General features: G+C 43.6%; 1 protein-coding gene across 3 annotated transcripts in view; it reads right to left on the bottom strand.

Annotated features, from left to right (window-relative positions):
* mid2 (midline 2) overlaps positions 1 to 20,954 on the bottom strand; it is a 111,031-nt gene that overhangs the window by 48,168 nt on the left and 41,909 nt on the right. For all 3 annotated transcript variants that reach the window (XM_053878302.1, XM_053878303.1, XM_053878300.1), the window contains one exon: positions 7,950 to 8,827. In XM_053878302.1, coding sequence (XP_053734277.1) covers positions 7,950 to 8,771 — 822 coding nt within the window. In that variant the 5' untranslated portion in view covers positions 8,772 to 8,827. The remainder of the gene's footprint in view (positions 1 to 7,949; positions 8,828 to 20,954) is intronic.

Here is a 20,954-nt window from a genome sequence, read left to right on the forward strand (position 1 = left end):
GCCTGCAACCCAGTCACACCAGACGCGGCAGTGGCTCAGTTCCCCGGTTCACATGAGGAGTGCAACACACAATACTTGTTACACTAGGGGCATTTAAAGGGAGATGCGTGGTGATAGCGAGAGGTGAGACAGAGCTGAGTGTGACCAAAACAGTGTGACCAGTGTCTCACATGCTTGCTCTTTATTTGCATGCTCCAGAGAGTTATGGGACGAAATGGGATGCCGGACGACAACAATGGCGTTTTCTTCCAGTCAACAGTGAGAGGGAGGCGGAAACCCTTTATGGGATCAGACTTCACCAATAGCGGAAGCGCTCTTCCGTGTAGTGTTGACCAATCAAATGCGTCATGACTCGTGAGATGTGGATAACTACGAGATTTCACCCGTAAATAAAAATGGCGCATGCTTTGGCTGAGACGAGGGTCCCCGAAGGCACGGCTATCTGTGAATTTCGATCTAACTCAGCGAAAATACTGGGTCGAAACAGCCCTTTTCTGGAAACTGGTGTGACAGCACGACGATTAGGGCACTATTCAGACAATGATCGGGAATTTGAGGCGCCCTGATGAAAAAAACTGTTGTATTTCTTGTGTTTTTCTGGTCAAGGCGTGACACGGACACCCAGAAGCCCCTCCAGCTAAAAGCATGCCTGTTTATTTATTTTTATTTATTTATTTTTTGTTCATTATTGCACAAACTACCAAAGCACTTTCCTGTTTGAAAGCTGATTCTGACTCGGATTATGCGGTGCAGTGGCGAGGGAGTATCAGATTGAGAATCGAACTACTGAGATGTGTGGTGCTAAAATTAGCCTTGAAGAGCTTTTCTCCTGGTTTTTGGAGTTCTGAAAGGTGATGGGCCGCGCGACAGGTCACATCATGGCAGGAATGATAAACCGCAGACATGATCTGATTCATAGATATAAGCGTTAAGTTTCAGTTTGCTTTTGCCTTGTAAATATTATTCTGCTTTCCTGAAAATGTGTTGTGATTGAACGTAATATTAGAATCAACAGTCACCATGAAGTTAGACGGAAAAAGAAACAAGTGGAGAAACTTGATATTAGTGAAGACTACAGTGCAAAAACAAGGCACGACATGGGCAATGGACATTCATTCAGGACAACTGACTCACAAGGCAGAAAAAAATGTCACATAAGAAGAAGCTGTAGCACGACAAGACCAGCACAATACACAGAGCCAGGGCAAACCTAAACTCAAGACAAAATGTGAAAAGACAAGACAAAAAGAAAACAACTGCATGTTTTTGGCAGAGACACAACACACTATCATACATTCAAAATATAGAAAGGTTCGAGATAATGGTTCGATTTTGATGTGTCATCAATAAGCACACTGTCCCGGGAAAAAGAACAGTAGGATTTAGTGCCAAAATCTTCAAAAAAAAAAAGGTGCTAAATCACCACATGGTGGATGTAAACAATGTGGCACTCTATCAAACGATGGTTCACAGTCTTTGTAAGCAAGTGGAAAATAACATTAGCAGAACATATTCCATGAAGGATTAATATGTAAATCCGCTTATGTCACGCTGTCTTGCTGGCAGCCGTCCGACTGAAATGCATACATACTAATGAGTTCTATGAAGTGTTGACGCTCACGTATAGATAAAGACAAGTGGAAAAGCCGACAGTGCACACAACACACACATGCAGCTAGGGTCTGTGTGTGTGTGAGAGAGCATTCCATACTTGGATTTTGGTTCAATTTCCAGAGATCTGAAAAGTATCTGCGACTTAAATGCAGAAAAAATTCCGATAGCAGTGTCAAAAGTGTCAGATGTTGCGCTCAGCTAAGCCCCAAACTGCTTTGCAATGACATGCACAGGAGAAGCTTTCAAAAATCTGAATTTCTGATTTACTCTCCAACACTGATGAAATTGTATGAAGTGAGGTGAAATGATAAAATGGTTCTTCTGCTTCTCACATGAGGCTCACTGAACGTCAAAATGAGCAAATTTCAAAAGCGTGTTTGGTCACTTCGGCTGCTGTGCAAGATGGGTTCAACGCCAGCCGTGAATTCATGTAGTACAAAAAGTACTAACAAATAATATAGAAAATCTTTTTTTTTTAACATTTTTATTATTCATTAAATTAAACAAGTCAATAATTAAATAAAGAAGGAAATACAATATGTAGTACGAACCAGAAAGGCAACAGTGTGATGATAGTAATAAAGAACATATTCTTTTGTATAGGAAAAGGCCAGGGACCCACGAAGGCAGCTCATCGAGCCACTTTTGGTTGACCTACTTTTTTGACGTCACTTGAGAGACAGAGGAGAAGTCGCACGCACAACAAATTAAGTTCTCAAGACAGCACTCAATGGTTTGCATGCTTTAAAATGGCAGAATGGGGCGTCTACACCGCACTTTTGTTGAAATTAATATGCAATTGTCAGCTTGTCCGCTAGGAGGCAATGTTCAACCCATGTTCAACTCACAGCACTTTTCCATTCGGCTTTAATTGTTGCAGTGCATTATGGGATTTATTGTAACAGTGATGGGAGTGCATTAACCAGACACAAAAAAATAACGACTGCAGGATTACTTGAGGTCTGTGGAGCAAAACAGAGCATCACCACACATAATTCCACCCCAAAAAAAGAAAAAAATCCCCAAATCTCTTAAATATTGCTTGGTGTGCACTGTTGTATCACTGCTGACACCAAAGCTCTTAAAAGCTTTCCACGCTTTATTTCAGCATAAATTGTGCATATGCATGAAGCAGCTGCTGTTTGTAAAGCTTTTTTCATGACCCATTTTATTTTATAAAAGGCTTGCATGACATATCGTTAATATGCACCGACTGAGCTCTGCTTAAAATGCATGCGCAAGTCACAGGAGTACAGACTCTAGTGCAACAGGAACACACACACAAAACCCCATTCATTAGTGCGCACACACTCTCGGCTTGATGGTCCTGTCATCCTGACTTAGTGCAGTCCATCTTACACTTCTCTCCCGACAGAGTCATGATTTCCCCAGCCATCACACACTCCAGCTCACAATAGTTGCCGGCGTCAGACCTACAACCATCTGCTCCGACGCAGATGTGCGCCCACACCTGCATTTTCCACACACAGACACACTCTCAATCTACATTATATTAACGCCTACATGCAGCAGGGAAGAGCTTTTTTGTGGAACAGGGAAGAGGAGAATGCTACTTTGCTCAACCTGAATTTGTGGGCCACCGATGGGACGGAGGAAGTGTGATAAAACAAGGGGCGTAGGTCTGTGAGGGTGCAGAGAAACGGACCAACATGTGGGAAGAACGTAAACATAGATAAAGGTAAACAACGACCTACAGATAAAGATGGCTGTTAGCTTAGCTGAAGCGCACCTAAATACCAACTAGCTAAATGATCTTGGTCAAATAAATATTAATAATTCCTATGGTCAAATAAAACGCAAACTTATGTAACTGACATCAAGCTTGAGGTGTCAAATGAGGGTCACACTCCATTATTCTGTCAAGAAGGAAGGCTTTTAGCTAGGAGGGCGTCTGGTCGTTGCGCCAAAAAAACATGAAAAAATAGTTTTTCTCAGCAGGACACTTGACATGTCCGATTTTTAGCATGTGTGTAGTGCCCTACTGATACTGCATTATATGTTTCACCATATATGTTTGCTGGTGTAATCTGGCGGTTATCCTCATCTCGTGAGCCGCCACACTCGCGGCATGAAAGCAATGTTTTTGATGGGATGTCTGATGCTGATGACAGGAGGAAACCGCTGATAAGTTCCAAACAATCATTTACAAAACTAATTAATAAAATATGATCGGAGGAGTATTTTAGCATGTCTTTTGGCACGAAGCCAGCACGGTGACGCGCTGCGATGGGGTCGTCGGGGTTATGGGCTGGGGCGGGGCTTTGGACGCCCCAGTTTCAAAACCTTAGCTATAAGCCTGCATAAAGGTGTGTGTTAGAGACGCAGCAGGTTTAAAAACAACTTGCACTTCTGGTCAAGATCGGCCACTGTCAAGCAAGTCAAACTATTAAACTGCAGCTCAATAGCAAGAGCTGTGATCCTGGCTGCTGTATCTTTCAGGTGCCCTCTATTAAGCCTAATCTCCATACTTTCTTGTGGATCCTGCTTAAGATGCAGTGGGGCACACTGTACGTGAGATGGACTGGACAAAGTGCTGGTCCTTTTCATTCACGTTTGAATTAATGACCTGTTGATTTCACAAATGTCTTGCAGATGAACGGAATTTCTCTTGGTGTGTTGGTTTGTGGCCGAACCCTGCTGCACAAGCTCAACCGTGGATTTAGAAGAGTGAGTGGAGTCAGCAGCAGATGAGAGCATCACATTCAGACAGACACGGAATGGTGCTGCCTTAAGAAGCTTTAAAGAGGAAGGAAGGGAAAAATGAGTGGGGGAGCAGCGGTGAGGGAGGGAGAGGATGGAAACGTGGGTATTAAGGTCTGCACGGAAATGAGAAGTCTAAAGTGTCAATGAGAAATGCCTCTTTGGGCCTCTGATAATTGTTTTGCATATATTTATTCTTTACAGAGCAGGATATTGTTCGGTTTAATATAGAGCAGGGCAGCGTCAAATCCCACAGCTCTCGGGGTTCACACACACACCGAGTCACAGGAGTGCAAGTGTTTATCTTCCACTTAGCACAAGTGTCGCTGCAAGTGTCCTGGATGTCGGCAGCTCAGCTGAAAGGCTTCTCCTTCACGTCGGCTCATTAGCACTTTATTTTAAAGCACACACCTCAAAAGTCACCGGTCTGTGAATGAACTGGCAGCAGAAAAGACCAGGGAAATGACTCGCTTCTGAGCCATATTTGATACCTTCTCCATTCCTTTTCTTAAGCACCGTTTTTCTAACATACCCATCTTCTTTTCCTCAAAAGTTGAGGTGCATTTCGATGAATTACTGCGCGGAACAAACAACTAAAACAAAGACGACAAGATGACGTTGGACTCATTATAAGGGGCAACATTTCTCCCCTCACAAAAACAGTGACTAGACAAGGCAACTTCAATCACAGATGAGGACAAACTAGATCATTTGGGTCAAACAGTGATAGCATTTCATAAACTGATCAAGTTAAAACAGGATCATAACCCTGAGACAGACTGTTTACTTAAGGTGCCTCTGCAGTTGTGGTACAAATGTTACTTCTATTTCCAGTGTTAAGAGTGCTCTTTATCAGCTGCCCTTTGCTAATAGATATGATGAAAATGATAAGTGCAAGAATCCAAAAAGGCTGTGTGACAGGTTAACAATAATGTATGTTTCTGTTTGGTTTTCTCGTGGGATGGTCAGTTAGCCTAAAACCAAAACGTGAAATCATGTCACCTCATACTGGTGACGTGATATAATTTGTGATTATTTTTTACATTTTCCTTTCATTAATCTCTCACAACCCATGAAGTCGACTGATTTATCATGTTGCACTTCCGCACACCTCTGCTGTGAATCGCAGAGTGATCAGTCTTTAAAAGCAGCAGGTAATGAGCTTCTCACAAGCACAGCAGATGATCTGATACCTTCAAAAACAAGAGGAACTGAAGTGCAGTGCCATTGACCCGTAGCTTTTTCAGCAAATCAAAGTAAAAACACCATTACTTAGATCTGCAAATGATCACGCACACAAGCGCTGAACTGCCGCCTTGGGAATTCACTCATTTTCCTGCAGTTTCTCCAGGACGCTGCTCGTCTTTTAGAGCTCTGGAACCAGTTTAGGGCAATTTTCTCATGCAATATCCACACCTGCAGCACCCTGGATAAACCTTTCTGACACTGCAGCTACTGGCATTTTTGGCTGACCTGATGATACTGGGGTCGAGAACTTAATGAGCACAACCAGGTAAGTAGGAGAGCGACCTTGTGCTATTCACACCTGACGGAAGACCAGTATTCACTTGCATGACTTAAAAACGCTCCTGTACGTTTTTTCATTGTTATTATTTGTTGCACATTTGTCCATCAATCAATGATATCGACCAAAATAAAGATAATTGCAGGCAAACTTATTTATCTATTTTAAAAAAGGACTGAAGACTTGTTTGTAGTTGTCAGCATTGGCCATTTTTTTTCTCCCGTAATTCTATCAATTTAATCGAAAGGGACCACCACAAAAAATTAATTTAATAAAAAGACTTACTTCAGTGTATGTTGCTTAGAAACCGGCCTCATTCAATGTTTCATCTATTTTAATTGCCGTCACAGCATTGTAAAGCCAGTTATTTTTAGTACTTCAAAAAGCTGAAAAAAGTTGAAAACTACCAGCGAGGATGTTCCTGACCCACATCCTCAGTGATTAGTGAGGCACAGGCAACACGGGACTTCTTCTCCTTCTCCTACCAGTCAGTTGAGCTGGTGCCTGGATTGGGACTTAGATTAGATGAGGGATTTCGGAGTAGATGGAGTTCAAAGCCTTTGGCCAGAGCACAGCAAGAACCAGCTGAGGAGGAGGTGGGAGCCCCGACGATTGTGTGTCGGAACAAGTCAGCGCGGGGGAGACTCTCATGTGGGGTTCGTCAGATGAGCAGGAAAACCACCGGCTTGTGAGGCGCTCACAATCTCACAGCTTCCATCAGCCATTAATAATGGAGAGCCTGAGATTCAGTCTAAAATCAAAACAGTGTTTCAGTCCGAAACAGCAAAACAGGAGTGTTTTGTTGTCTTTTGAGAATAAATGTGGTGAACTTGAGCTGCACGCTCAGTGCCAACATTGTCTCCTCATATCGGCTTCACACTCCCAGCACCTGGACTTTGAAAGATAACAGTTCAAAATATAAAGCTCAGATCGTAACACTTCTTTTGTCCATTTGTTGTGGCAGGGGACCAAACTAGACAAGCTGCACGCTCCTCTGTTGTTTAAGAGCCTCTGGGCCTCCTTTGTTGTGGTTTACAATGACATTCTTTCGACAAAGCCAGACACCCAAAAGAGAGAGCGTTAATGCAATACTTGTCAGTGACTTTAGAGATTTGCTTAGTTAAGATCAAAGGATCAAGTCTTTGAGCAGAAATGTCAAAATAATAGGGAGTGTGTGACATATAATCAGAATCAGAATCAAATTTATTGCCATGGTCAGTGGGGAGCCCACTGACTAGGAAAGTGCCTTGGAATAAAGTGCAACAAAAAAACAAATAAAATAAAATAAATAGAATAACATTACAACGAGGCTGTTCATGAATTTAACAGTCTGACAGCCGAGGGAAAGAAGCTGTTCCTGTGACGGGAGGTTCTGGTCTGGAGATAAGATGACATGGTCATGCATGTCAAATAATAACCGTGATGTTAGTTCACAATGTGGCCAGTAAAAAGTATGCCACATCGTTGTGTTTCATATAGTCCTGTTAAATACCTTTTAAGTTCTAAACAAAAATTCTTTCCATAAACACAGTACTTCAGACCCAGGCCAGTAACAGTTACAGATGTTTACTCTCAGTCGTTCTGGCTGCTGAGAGTCTTTAGTGGTGGAATTAGCTCCTACTGCCTCTCTGTTGTTTATCAGCCTGATTCAGCAGATCCTGCTCTTTATGCCGAGCCTCAGAAAGCTCAGCGGTCACATGGAATGCCAGCTCATCGACTATTATAATGACGGCCTTCCTCCGGCTTTCCGTCCCTCCCAGCACTTCTTCCAAACCCACCGTTCACGTCATGTCCACGTTGACTTGTCTATGAGGCTCTAAAGAGTGATGCTGGGCTTTTAGAGCGACTGCAGAGGGATTACGCAAGACGGCACCTGTGCACCGTACAGGGTCATTTCCGATTCGTCAAATTCTATTTAGAAGCGGCTTTTAGTTTGGATTTGAGACAGGGTGTCCCAATTTAGTATTTGGTGAAATTATATACGGCTTGGCACGTCAGACTTCCCACCAATAACAGCGAGTCTCGTGACATTTTTCACAAAGAAAAGCAGCCCAGTTAGTCACAGCTGAGATGAGCGTCGCTGACTCACCTTGAGCTTGTCGAAGCGCTCTGTCAGCGAAGAGACCTGGTGCTCCCGGTGTCGCCCCACCAGCTTGCAGAGGGCACAGATGAGCTGGTCGTCCACTAAGCAGTACATGTTGACCTTCTCGTTCTCGTGCTCCAGGCAGGTCAGGCCACGGATGTGTGTGTCCGGCACCGGCTCCACCAGGCGGTGACTGGTGAAGGGCTTTTTGTTGGGATGCGTCGCGCGAAGACAGCGGTCACAGTACGACACCTCACATGTGACGCAGGTCTTGATGGCTTCGCGCGGCGGATCCTGCTCGCAGAATTGGCAGCTAATCCGGTGATCCATCTTGGCCACCACAGCGGGGCTGTGATTGGCGTTGGTGTGATTGGCGTGGTTGATGTGATTGGCGTGCGAGTGGGGGTGGCTGGAAGTGGCCGGGCTGCTCCGAGCACTACTTCCGCTGGTGCCACCTCCACCGCCGCCACCGCCTCCAATAGTTCCACTAATGGTGGCGGTGTAGGGCCGCTGCTGCTGCAGGCGGCGGCTCTCTGTGGGGGAGTTGGGGCCACTGAGGGAGGCCTTCTGAAAGCGGTCAATGATGTTCTGCAGCGTCACATTGCGCTTCAGGCCCTCGAGCCCACGGTGATTCAGCGTGATGACGTAGCGGCAAGTCGGGCACTGAAAGGCCGAGATGGACTCGAGGGGTTTGCTTGTGGAACAGTGAGAGACCAGGATACGATGAGCACAGTTGAAGCACAGACTGTGAGCACAAGGCAGGAGCAGCGGGTCTTCAAATAATTCCAGGCAGATCGGGCAGGTCAGCTCAGACTCCAGTGTTTCCATCTTCAGTTGAACCAATCTAAAGGTAACATCAAATCCCACACACGCTGGCAAGACACCTGCGTGGAGAAAACAAAAGGAGTCAATGAAAGTGACCACGAGCAAGAAATCGGGCTGAGACCGACGTGTGACTGCACAACTCCGTCGTCGCCTATGATCGACTATACATATCTAGTCACATACGGCTTCATGCGTATACGAGTTGGGACATCCTAAACCAATACATCATAGTATTTTTTGTCACAATATCTTTTCTCACAACTAAGATTTGGGGCAATCCATCAATGTCGCAAGTCTTTCTGCCTCTCACACCATTCGAAGCTGAGGATTGAAAGAGCCAATCACAAGTCATGAGCCCAAATCGCCGGGGTGACAAATCAATAAAGAGACTGGATTTTGGGATTGCAGTCACCCTACATGCCTCTCACTCCATCACCCTGCTGTCAAGTCCAGGTTTAACTTATTCCATGACCTTTCCTTTTATTTATAGTTTGCCGCCGACATGACTTATCAAGCTATACGTTCTTTGCCATCGCCCACCAATAATGTCAAGTGTGACGGTGGAAACAGTGCCTGAGAAAACTAGGAAAATTGATTTTAGACGCTTATTTTTGGCTCTCTCTCTCAGCTGTCTCTAAATCTCTGCCTCTTGCAGACAGAACATTAAGCCCTTTTCCCTGGGTGGTCTTAAAACCACTGATCACAAATCGTCCCCTCCCACCAGCACTGACTCAGCCGTGGAGGCAAAGTGCCCCAAGAGTGTGGCACGTTAAATATAGACTCCCTGAAACAATAGTTTTCAGAACTCCGACAACGGAATACTTTCAGTTATGAGTTTTTCATTCTCAAAAACAACCCAAAAGAGTGATCACACAAATGAAATACCAGCGTCGGAACCTGTGAGTTTCAGCCTCAATACACAGGTTTCTGTGATAAATAACAGGTTTTAACTTGGATTTTTTTTTTCAGAGTGCAACCAAACTGTGCAGACCTTTAAACCAAAAATCTACCGAGCTCAGTTCTTTTAATTATCATATGATATAGTTAAAAACATGCCAGAACAGCTGCATCAATCATCAAAGTGAGGCTTAACATTCAAAGAGTACGGAAACAAACTCGACTAAAGCAATACTGCAAACTGGCCCAACTCGCCTTTTTCAAGTTTCTTGATGAAAGCACTTCTCCTCACGGAGGTCCACTCTCACCGCCCTTCTCGCTATTGGGTGGCACTTTGAGCTGCTTTGTTCGGGGTGTGAACACTGTTGCTGTTTCTTAGGTCCAAATAACTACCCCTGTCCACATTGTGTCAAAGAATTTGGACTGACGAAATGTGGCTTGCAAGATTTGATCGGCAAAATAATCTCTTTTTTTTAATCACATAATCTTCGGAAATAGTGGAGGAAAAAAAAGAATCAATAAGGTGTCCTGCCTAAATTATAACCAGGACGGCAGCATTTGGTCTGACACAGTTTCTGATACAGTAAATGGTGATTTTAATTTCTACCTTTGACTCTACCATTGTGACCTACCGATAAATTCTGATCCAGTTCAGCAAATAGTGTTGCTGCCTGTAAAATGACACTCATCACATCAGACCAATGGCATTACAGGCGCTTTATTTACATTGAAGCTCCGGTGTTCCAAGAGCTCCGTGCCCGAGAATGGATGATGTGTGAGGTGTAATTTAAATAAAAGGCATGTCATTTCAATGACGAGAGGTGAGGCTCAATATCTTGGTGACATAAACGGTGACTCATTGATCTGTGATCCTCAGTGAAGACACACAAGTAAAACGTGTATCTATTTGTCTTGAACTAAAACACAAACATGTTGAAGTGACATCCCGAAAATGTGATTCACCGCAGTGGCAGTTTCATTAGGCTGTTATCATGCAATGTGATATTGTTCGCAGTATTTCACACATGCGATTCATCCACACGGCAGCTCAATGTTTCATTCGAATATCTGCACTGGTAAAAGTGTTTTTGGCAGCATCAAGTAAGCACCCAACAGAAAGGAACTCAGTCTGTCATCCAAAACTGGGAAGTATCTAATGCTGGAAATGAAAGCTGTTCCCAAGTGGTTCTAACAAGTTCCGACCACAGCTCCCTTCTACTACACCTTCATCCCTGGCAACTGCTCAATGCTCACCTTAATGCAGTGTATGGAAACAGTACATTGCAAAAGTGTATTTTCAGACCCGTTACGCAGCTCTGACGACAACTTCGACCGTGACTTCTTTTCAGAGAGGTAATACGCTAACAATAAACCTGGTGAAATTGACCAACGCACGCCTCTATGGTAATGCAGAGATTGACACGATACACATTAGCACAGTAGTGAGAATCAATTAAACGGGAGCATGACCCCGGTTTTCCGACACACTAATCACACTCTCGTCATGCTAATGCTAATGTGAATGTGTTTAACAGAGCATGGCGTGATAATTAACACCACACTCCGACACACCATCAGTGGGCACATTAAGCATTCGCGATGTCACTCCATGGGGAAACATTTGGTTTGTGACGGAGGTGATGCCAGGGTGAAGCCAATGTGACACACAGAAACACCAGCAGGGCTGTGCCATGACAATCTGTAAGAAACAAATTTGGAAGCTGTCGTTGTGTCGATTATCATGGCGGGATGGAAACAGATGAAAAAAGTTGGCCGCATTGTTATTCATTAGTTTTATCTTTTCAATTCAAATACTTTCACATAATAGGAAGACAAATTGTTTTGCTTTGCTTCGCTCTTTTTTGATGGCAGGAAAGCGTAATGTGGGGCACATAAGGACAGAGATGCCGTATCCTTCGGAGACACGCAGCCGTTTTCCTCCAGTCAGTAGCATCTCAAGTTAAACGGAAAACATATCGACGCCATTCTCATTTCAAAGCTGGTCCAGTCCAGTCAAGCCAGAGCAAACTTCAGAGTAACGACCGCGGCCAACATTGCTTTCAGGTTTTCTCCCCGTTTCATCAATCATTTGGAGGATAAATATATTCCACACGGATCATGAAACTGACCTTCACAGAACATCCCAAATGAGACAACGCTAAATTCGCCCTCCATCATACAATGTTGCATAAATAGAGGCAGTAAACGCTGTCGTTAATTTAATCGCATGGACTCCCTGGCGATCGGGGGCCAAAAAAACACACATTTCAGTAAATTTATTGCGTTGACGCATGCATCGGTTTAAAGGGAGAGACAATGGGGTGGGACGATGATGATTATCCTTGGACAAACAATTCTGGTGTAAAGGCAAACGGCTCCCATAGGAACTGCAGTTGCACATCTGTTGATGTAAAGTAGAACTTAATGGACAATGTGCGAAGATGGGAAGAGGGAAAGTCATCAAAACAAGATGAAAATAATGTGTGGTTATAACAATTATTTTAAACTTGAAGAAAATATGCAGCACTCCATGTTGTTAAACACCGTCTGTGCAAAGTGGCAGTTGAAATAAATTTAGTCATTACTATGTTACAATGCAGAACTGATATTCACACGGATTATCTTGATAATAATAACTTATTGTTATTATTTTGATTTCAAAATTGCAATGTTTTCTTTACTGTGATGTTCAGTTTGGGTTTGTGTAATTAATAAAAAAATATATATATAGTGTCTTTCATATGTGACTAAGTTGTGGGGAATAAAAGAATAAAACACGCCTAGGTTTTGGCTCCTGCACCGTTAGTTAAGGCAGCGGGGGCAGGGGAAGGGCCATGTCAACTGTCAGCAGTTGGTGTTCACACCTGCTACAAAACAGTGCTGTCCAACATGAAAATACCTTCCAGCCACCAGCGCTGTCGGAAGTGCATCCTTGGTCATCAACTCATTTAAACTCATTGAATCAAACATGCTCATCTGTTTTGATCGCGAGAGCATGCGCCGACATGTTTGATGGGTAGAAAAACACATTCCTGAAGAACACTGAAATGTCACACCTACAAAGTTTTTACAACAAATATGTAATCCTTTTAAATCCAGACATTTCTCAACATTTCAGGAATGTGTCCAAATTCATTCATTGCATGCTGGGAAATGGCTCAGATTACATTTCAGATTTTCCATTACACAGAAAAGTGCAAGCGTATGCAGAGGAAACATATTAAAAGCCCCACTTTTAAAAGCAGAGACACAAATGTGGAAATGAAAATACACTTTCATCGTGGCATTACTTTTTAAGTACCCATCCACCGCAAAAATGTCAAGCTTCATTTCTCACCATTGTTCCACGGCTGTTGAATTATTTGTGTCTTCATTTCACATGAGCGAGCATCTTTAACCTTTTGCTATTTGCAGTCATGTATGGGAACTTCCTCGTCGAGTGTCGGGGTCACAGACACGCACACGGCCTGTCACTTCGCTCCTGTTTGTCTTGTGCCTAATTACTGAGGAGAACCGACCTGAGGCGGGACGTGAAAGCTCCCGCTCTTCAGCAGGCTGACCATTAGTGGGCAAGTGAAAGCTGAAGGTCAAACATTCAAGAGCCTTGAGAGTGTTCTGCCTTTAAATTAGTCTCTGACGTCCACTTAAAGGATTTGTATCCGTGTATGAAGTCAGAATACCATAACATCATCTAACAACCCAGCAAAATAAGCCCCTTGCATCTTGGCAAAAGTTCTCCTCTGATGCAATTATGCTGTTTTTGGCCGCTAGTGGTTCATAACTGACGGATCTGGGAACTCGAATGAAACATTTGAATCGATACAGATTTGATAATAATGTGCACTTGGTGATCTTCATAAATTCACGTATCTTTATCTCTAGTATCCAGTGTATCTTTATGTCCATCGGGGTTGAGTTTTGGGGCCAGTAGTTTAGGCAAAGAGATCCAGACTTCCGCCTTCACAGAAAACTTGTGCTCAGCTGCGAAAATTGTCAGACATTCCCAGGACAACTGTGAGGTATCATCTGTGGGTATCCTGGGTCAGCGCCATCTCCACCTTTCCTGGGACACAGGGCTTTTCACTCTGTCACAAATGAAGTGGAAAACTTCTGTTCTCGTCCACGATCATGGAGACGGAGATGGGTGTATTCACGCAATGTTTGAAACTGGTACCAAAATGAATTTGACGTCGGATCCATGTCCCTGTGTTTTGCCTTTGATCTGACATTTGAAAACGAAGACGTCACAGTCTCATGTGCCTTGACTCTCTTCCCAAATGCTGCCACTTCACAACAAAACTGGCGCCATACAGATTAGTGTACATTCCGCAACAACTGCTTAGCTTATTGTTAATATCAACACAAAATATTCACTACTTTTTCAATATGATGAGCCATTGTTGTGAACACACAGACTGGAATTTTTTCTCCCAACGCAGGGATTTCACCCTCTGGGAAAATCAGTTCCACATCGTAACATAGTAATAACAATTGGCAGCAAGTGCTATCAATATGTTCGTCTCTCTTTTCCTTTTCTTATGTCAAATTTAGCACATTATAACGGGGTGATTGTCTTCATCCCGATATGAACCTTGAAGGTTTTAATTTTGAAAACGATATCAATTTTCCCCTGCATATAAAAACGTTTGTGCTTGCCCTTCAGTGTACAGCTAAAACCAGCCACCGACAGACCACAGACCTCATTTCATAGTAAAAGGTTCTAACCTATATCACGCTTTCCATGCTTATCAAGCCACCAAAGTGCTGTACATTGAGTCAGCCGTCTGTCTCAGAGACACAACGTCAGGCGCTGGGATCGAGGATAGGACCACTCATTCACAGGCAGAGCGCGCTACCATCTGAGCTACTGTATGTTGCTCATTACATGCTTGGTTTGATTCACAGTTGAACCCATCCAATGGCAATTGGACTTTCATCATCACTTTGCGTGGTGATGCAGACGATTTTTATTATTTTTTTATTCAACGTCCGTCACCGTGGCACGTAGCAGCCCGGCAACATGTACGACAGTTACGGCAGCACAGCTCCCAGCATCTCTCTCTCACACAGTGATCTACCACTACGGTAGTAGCTATAACCCTTTTGAACGGCTTACGTCCAATCTGACTCACGACCGGTTGGTCGGAACCGTTCCTGGTCGTAAGTCGGATGTTACTGGATCCGCAAATAATATGTGGAGAGAATCACTATATGGAGGCCAGTCCGCCCTCTCTTTTTACAAAACGAATGAAGAAGGGACAACAGCACACTACAGCTGTAAAAGCCACTCTCCAAATGTCTGATTGAAGCCGGCAGCTCAAAAAAGCCGACTTCTCAGGGAGCACTAATCATGACTGGAGTTAGCAAACACCACACAAGCGGCTTCATAAAGCGCAGTATTTTCTCATAATCACCTCAGCTGACCATTTAAACCACAATGAAAGGATCTATTCAAATGTAATTCAAGCAAGTGAGGATTGACATCTCCACAAGTTGATGGCCAACGTCCGTTCCAGGCGTCCTGACGCACACCGAGAGCTTCAGCTCCAGAGAAAGGAAATGGGGCAGTCAGAAGTGTGGCAGAAAGTGCTTGTCTGGCATGAGAGTCTGAAACGCCTCATCGAAATTGTTATGATTTATTTACATGTAGCTTAAATAGAGATCACATGCCCAAAAGCAGCTGCTTCCTCATTTAAAAAGAAATGTATTTACACATCAGACACTGGCCTGGATCCTCAATCACCCCCTTCATCCTCATCATCTCTTTTCATCTTTTCCTCCCACACTTCCACCCTCCTCCCCGCCCCAACATGCCCCATTTCCCCTCGCTCTATGCCTCCTCTCTCCAGAAAGAAAAGGGTGGATTCTCACCCTCAACATGTGATTCCTATTCATAGAACGTAAACAGTAACAAAGCCAAACTGGTGTTTCCATTGCATATTCAGAGCCGACTGGTTTTTCCTTAACCCTTTCAGTGGCCCGATGGAAATGCTTTCAAAATAAATCCCTAAATAACATGCTCCTTTGACGAGTACTACACAGCAGGAGAGAGCAGCCGCAAGAGTTTCAATCAAACCGCCATTCAGTTTTTTTTTTTCTTCAAAAACAGATCAAAGACAATCTGTAAACAAGACCAAAACTAAATAAATAATTATATTGATAAATAAAACCCTCTCAACCCTGATAAAAAAAAACCCAAAAACAAAGAAAAGTTTCATTTCATCAAATCTGTCCAAAATACCCTATGCCATAAACACTGGGAAGGGTGTAGCATGGGATTCATGACAGTGTTACACACAACCATGGTACCATGATTCATCCTGGGAACAATTTGATGGCAACAACCAGCCATACTGTGGTCATAATCACATTGCATATTCCTCATTTGTACCATAATTTGTGGATTTTTAAAAGCTAAATTTCAGAATGAAAAAAATGTCCTTATATTAGTGCCACTTGTCTATAAGACTCAAACCAGGCCATGTTCTGAACACGTATCATGAGCCCTGAAGCTGAGACCAGCTGTGGAGGCGGAGCTACAGGAACATCACAGCAGTAGCGGAATACACATGGGCAAAAACAGCCCTTTAATGTAAACAAAACGCCTGCAATATAAATAGTCTGAGACAAGGATCAATATATTGAGCGGTATGATGCCTGTTTGCCCGAAAAAACACCGTAGGTGGCTGATGTTTAAGCTCAGGGGGTGTGAAAAAGGTAGTGGCTTTTATTAGTATAAATCACTAGTGATTCGATTTCAGCACTGTAGCTTGCTATAGTGGTGCTAAAACTTGTGATTCAAGAATTGTCATAAAAATTTTGTATTTGTGGTTTCAGATACAATTGGATGGAGAGGAACACTCAAGGAGAACTTGTAGTTATTTACTTCCCCATGCACATGACTCACTAGCTGATATTCAGGTGTGTAGCACAAAAATATTGGCAAGCAAGTCAGGACAAGCCTGTTATTTCCAGTACTTTAATTTAGTCTGCATATGAGAGAGCAGAGACCCATCGGTCCTCACCACACTGCCAGTCTAAAAGCACAGTGGTTTGACCCGTTTTGACAGGGACAGTTGATATTCTACTCAGCACCACTGCAGCCTGTAAAAGCTCAACAGTCGATAGAGTTAACAACGTCATGCGCCAGCTCTGAATGCCACTTGTGTTGTGCCAGAGAACCTTATCAGGCCTCGACACATCACGGTTCCAGTCCCCTGGCTCACTTGCAACTGCTTCAATTATTAATGTATCCAGGTGTGCACAAGCCCAGAGTCAGACCCCGGCATGAGGCAGTGTGGCTCCATATGGCAGCAGTGGAACAAGCTATAACCTTCGAGAGACAGAATACGCCCGGACACTTCTGAAGGCACACAGAGAAACATGACCCCCAGTCGAGGACGAATACATTTAACATCAATATGTTGCCAACGTTTATCGCAGAAAAGTAAGCATACAGCGCAGTTAGTCTGGTGTTCGGTCATCATTACCACAAAAATACGCCTTGTCAACATTACTAGCGTTATTCGCTGCGTCATACTGTTGGCGGTTGAGATGAAGAAAAATTTGATCCTTTTCCAGCGAAGCTTGTTTGTGCAAGCGAGCGCTGAGGGAACATCTAACTCTTATTGAAACTATCAATATGCAAATTTACTACACGTAAAGTGAAAGAAAAAGCAATAAACATGTCAAATAAATAACAGTGCCTTTTATATCGAGGCACATCCTGCTGCAAAATTGCTTTCCATGCTGGAGATGCATTTTTGGAATCAAGCACACTCAACAAATAATCCTCACATGCACTGGTGACATTTGTTGGTTTGGTGCAAAACCACATAATATACCTTTCTTACATACTTTTTGTACACCAGAATATCTCACTCACTCTTAGACAACTCCAAAGCCACCAAAATCCAGAAGAGGCAGATCATACAGTAACTGTAGGCCACGCGCCTATGACCAGCAGCATTCATGCAGGGATGGGTAACACAGCCGGAGACTAGCGACACATACTCCTGACCTCCATTTAAATATTGGAATATGGATTGAGAAAAGGTAAAGAAACAACTTGGGTAAAAACCAAAACAAATGGAACTCTTCACTTCTACAAACAACATGAATGTAATCCAAGTCATATTGACTCATTCAATTCCATCAGGTACATTCACAGCGCTTCCTGGTCTGGAAAGAAAATACAGTGAGAAATCTATGACATGACAGCATATGAGGCGGGATGGAAATAAACCTCTTCACTCAACATGAGCAGCAAATGGTGGCATGATGCCTTCCGTGCAAATGTACCATTAAACAGAGCTGTCAGTCGCACTTCTGCTTGACCAAAAGCTTTCCTACTGCTCTTCCCGTACTGCAACCTCCAGGTCACTGCTCCTAGATTCCACAAACATCGCTCTCGAAAGTCTATTTACCACTCCGGCTGTAGTAGATGGTGTCATTAATAAAGCAGCAGGTGTGATGCTACTATCCTTCTCAGGAATGCACATGACCAAGAGGACAGAATCCAGAAGTACACATATGGAGGTCAAGAGAAACTGCTTCGAAAATAGATCGCGTAGTGAGAGAAAAACAAAAGAGCAATAAAAGACAGAAAGAGTGAGGAAGGGAGGGGGGGTTGGGGGAGACCTTGCCGTGAGTTTGACCCCAGGGAGGGGGTTCCTGTCCTCTATCTGGCTCTCCGTCTACAATCGGAGCTGTCTATTTTTACAGCACAGTCATGTTTGGCATTTCCTTCGCTGGGGGAGAGTGTGAGCTATTGTTTTCCTTTGGCTGCCATTTGATCGCTTCTGCGGCCTCTCTTTCTTTGATTGCACCGCGGACTGTCTGGGATCGTCTGTGGAACATTTAGTCATGTTGGAGGGTGGTTCAAGCGCCTGTGTTCCAGTGTTTGGACAAGGATGTCCACCAGGGCAGGAGAGCTCCGGTGCAGAAAAGATCCACGGTGTTGATGTGGGCCAGACCTTGTCCACACATGAAGGTCAAGCACACAACAGACTAGTGCTGAATGTGATATGCAGCAGCACATGAGCGGAATTACACAGTCCCGCTTACTTACTGTGCTTTAATCTACTTCCACCTGACTACACACATTTAAAGTATTTTGAAGTCACTTGAGTGCTTTTTGGGTTATTCAGCACGGATGGATGAGTTGCAAAGGATGCCTAACAAATGGCATTATTACAAGGAACCCAAGAGAGTTGGGCCCGGAATGCAGTGGGAATTTGTGTGAAGTAAAAGGCCAGCATTAGATGGAGGTAGCACTTTCATTCTGAGCACACCATCCATATTTGTTAATGTGGGAAAACAGTTTGTGGCACTGCGGCCCAGAATCTGCAGCCAGCACGAGTCGATATGCTGTTGGTGAAACAATGGCTCTACATTGCCACGTGCTATAAATAGCCGGTCATACGCCAGCACCAAAATGAAGAGAAATATTTGTGAAGGTTAACAATTCTCAGCTGCGTCAATACCGCGCTCTCACGCCGACAGACCAGACAATAAGACACAGACAACCTGCGGCAGGCAGCTCCGCCACAGACAATAAAGTCAGCTGAAATGACAGGTATGAGTTCGTGCAACTCTAATTCTAATAATTACTACCTCCGCTGATTTCCAAAGGCGTTGGTTTGTCTCCTTGTCTGTCCTCAAAATGACTTGAAATGGACATATAGAAATGGGACTTTCAGGAAACATGTAGACAAATGACTTAATTTTCCGAGAGATTTTTTAAAGGATCCCTCCTTTTTAGCTTTTGTTCCACATTGGCATTAGGATCCAGGAATTCTTTTTTGAAGGATACTACGTCATTGTCTTTGGTGGAGGACTCTCAAGCGGCTACTAATATCGAAGATCTACTCCACAGTTATTGATCCCTCACTGAAACAAATCCTACATCATTGTAATGATCAAGTCCACTGAATCTACTGATGATTGAAGCAATGCAGTACACATGCCAGGCCTGTGGGGGCACTATAATGCATAAACAAAGCAAAACCAATAAACGCGGACCGAGCCGGTGATGTGGGCCGACGACCAGGTTGAGCTGTTATTACAGGCCACAAAGCAAAGATGAGCAGATGAGCGAGTCATTGAGTCATTGCTTTCAAAATGACCAGCTCATTTCAGCCACACACAAAGAGACACGGATCCGTGAGGACCATCCCATCCAACACTGAAATTTATACAAAGACACTATGCAAAGATTCTCATACAATTAAACATATCAATAACTCTTTTTAAGTGCATAATATCAAGTTCTGTGAGTGAAATACATAAACAAGGGAGAAAAATCTGATCATTACAAGGTTTTTTGAAAAACTTTATTTTATTTATTTATTTTGTGGGATAAGAAATACTGTTCGTTCAGTTTTTGAACAGTGTAACGGTCATTTTGACTGTTCAATATAACTATTACAAACTATTTGTAAAGGAAAACTACAAATGAAGTGTGAATAAATATTTATTTTACATTTTTTTTCCAATTATAATAAATGATGAATTTACTTTAGGCCACATCAGAACCACATAAACACAGGCAAAGGGAGAGTTAGCCCCTGTTTCTCACTCACATATGCCATCTAGGCTAATATCTAATGGGCTAATGCAATCCAAGTGGCGCCAGGTGAGAAGGGCTTAAACTGCAATATCAGCTCAGAAGTCTCTTTCATCCTCTTAAAATTCAAAGAACTGCCATCCACTTGCTCGACTGAGTGACTCACTCGGCCACTCCTTTATTATTTGCATGGACTTTTCTCATCAAAGTCACTTTTGTCTCACACAACTTTAAAAAAGACAAATGGATTCATCCCGATCAAAAGAGTGAGCCAACATGTCGTCCAAGCTTTGTTATCTCCAAATGTGCTGCAACCACGCGAGAGAAGTGGTGCGAGCGTGAGCGGAACAGGACACACAGACGGGCGCTGGCATGTCCTTGTTATGTTCAATTTCACACACATCTGGGAAGCAGCTTTCTCTGCCACAACCTGTGGATGCAGCGAGGGAGTGTTGAAGTTGGAGCGAGTCCTGCAGACTCGCACCAGGCTGTGGCTGCCGCGACTGCAGGTTGGATGACAGGAAACACGTGTGCAGCTGCTGACGCACAAACAAGCAGCTGGCAGTTCACAAGCAGAGAGGGAGGTTTGATGGTGGCCTCTGCCCTGGAAAATTTCCCTGCCCTTACATCTTGATGGAATTCTAGGATTTACACCCAAAGGCTGTGCCTCGCACTGGTGTGTTTTTGCTCTCAAAAAGAAATTGACTGGAAAAGAGCAACTA

Source organism: Synchiropus splendidus, chromosome 11 (genome assembly GCF_027744825.2).
Source record: "Synchiropus splendidus isolate RoL2022-P1 chromosome 11, RoL_Sspl_1.0, whole genome shotgun sequence".
NCBI classification, from domain to species: Eukaryota; Metazoa; Chordata; class Actinopteri; order Syngnathiformes; family Callionymidae; genus Synchiropus; species Synchiropus splendidus.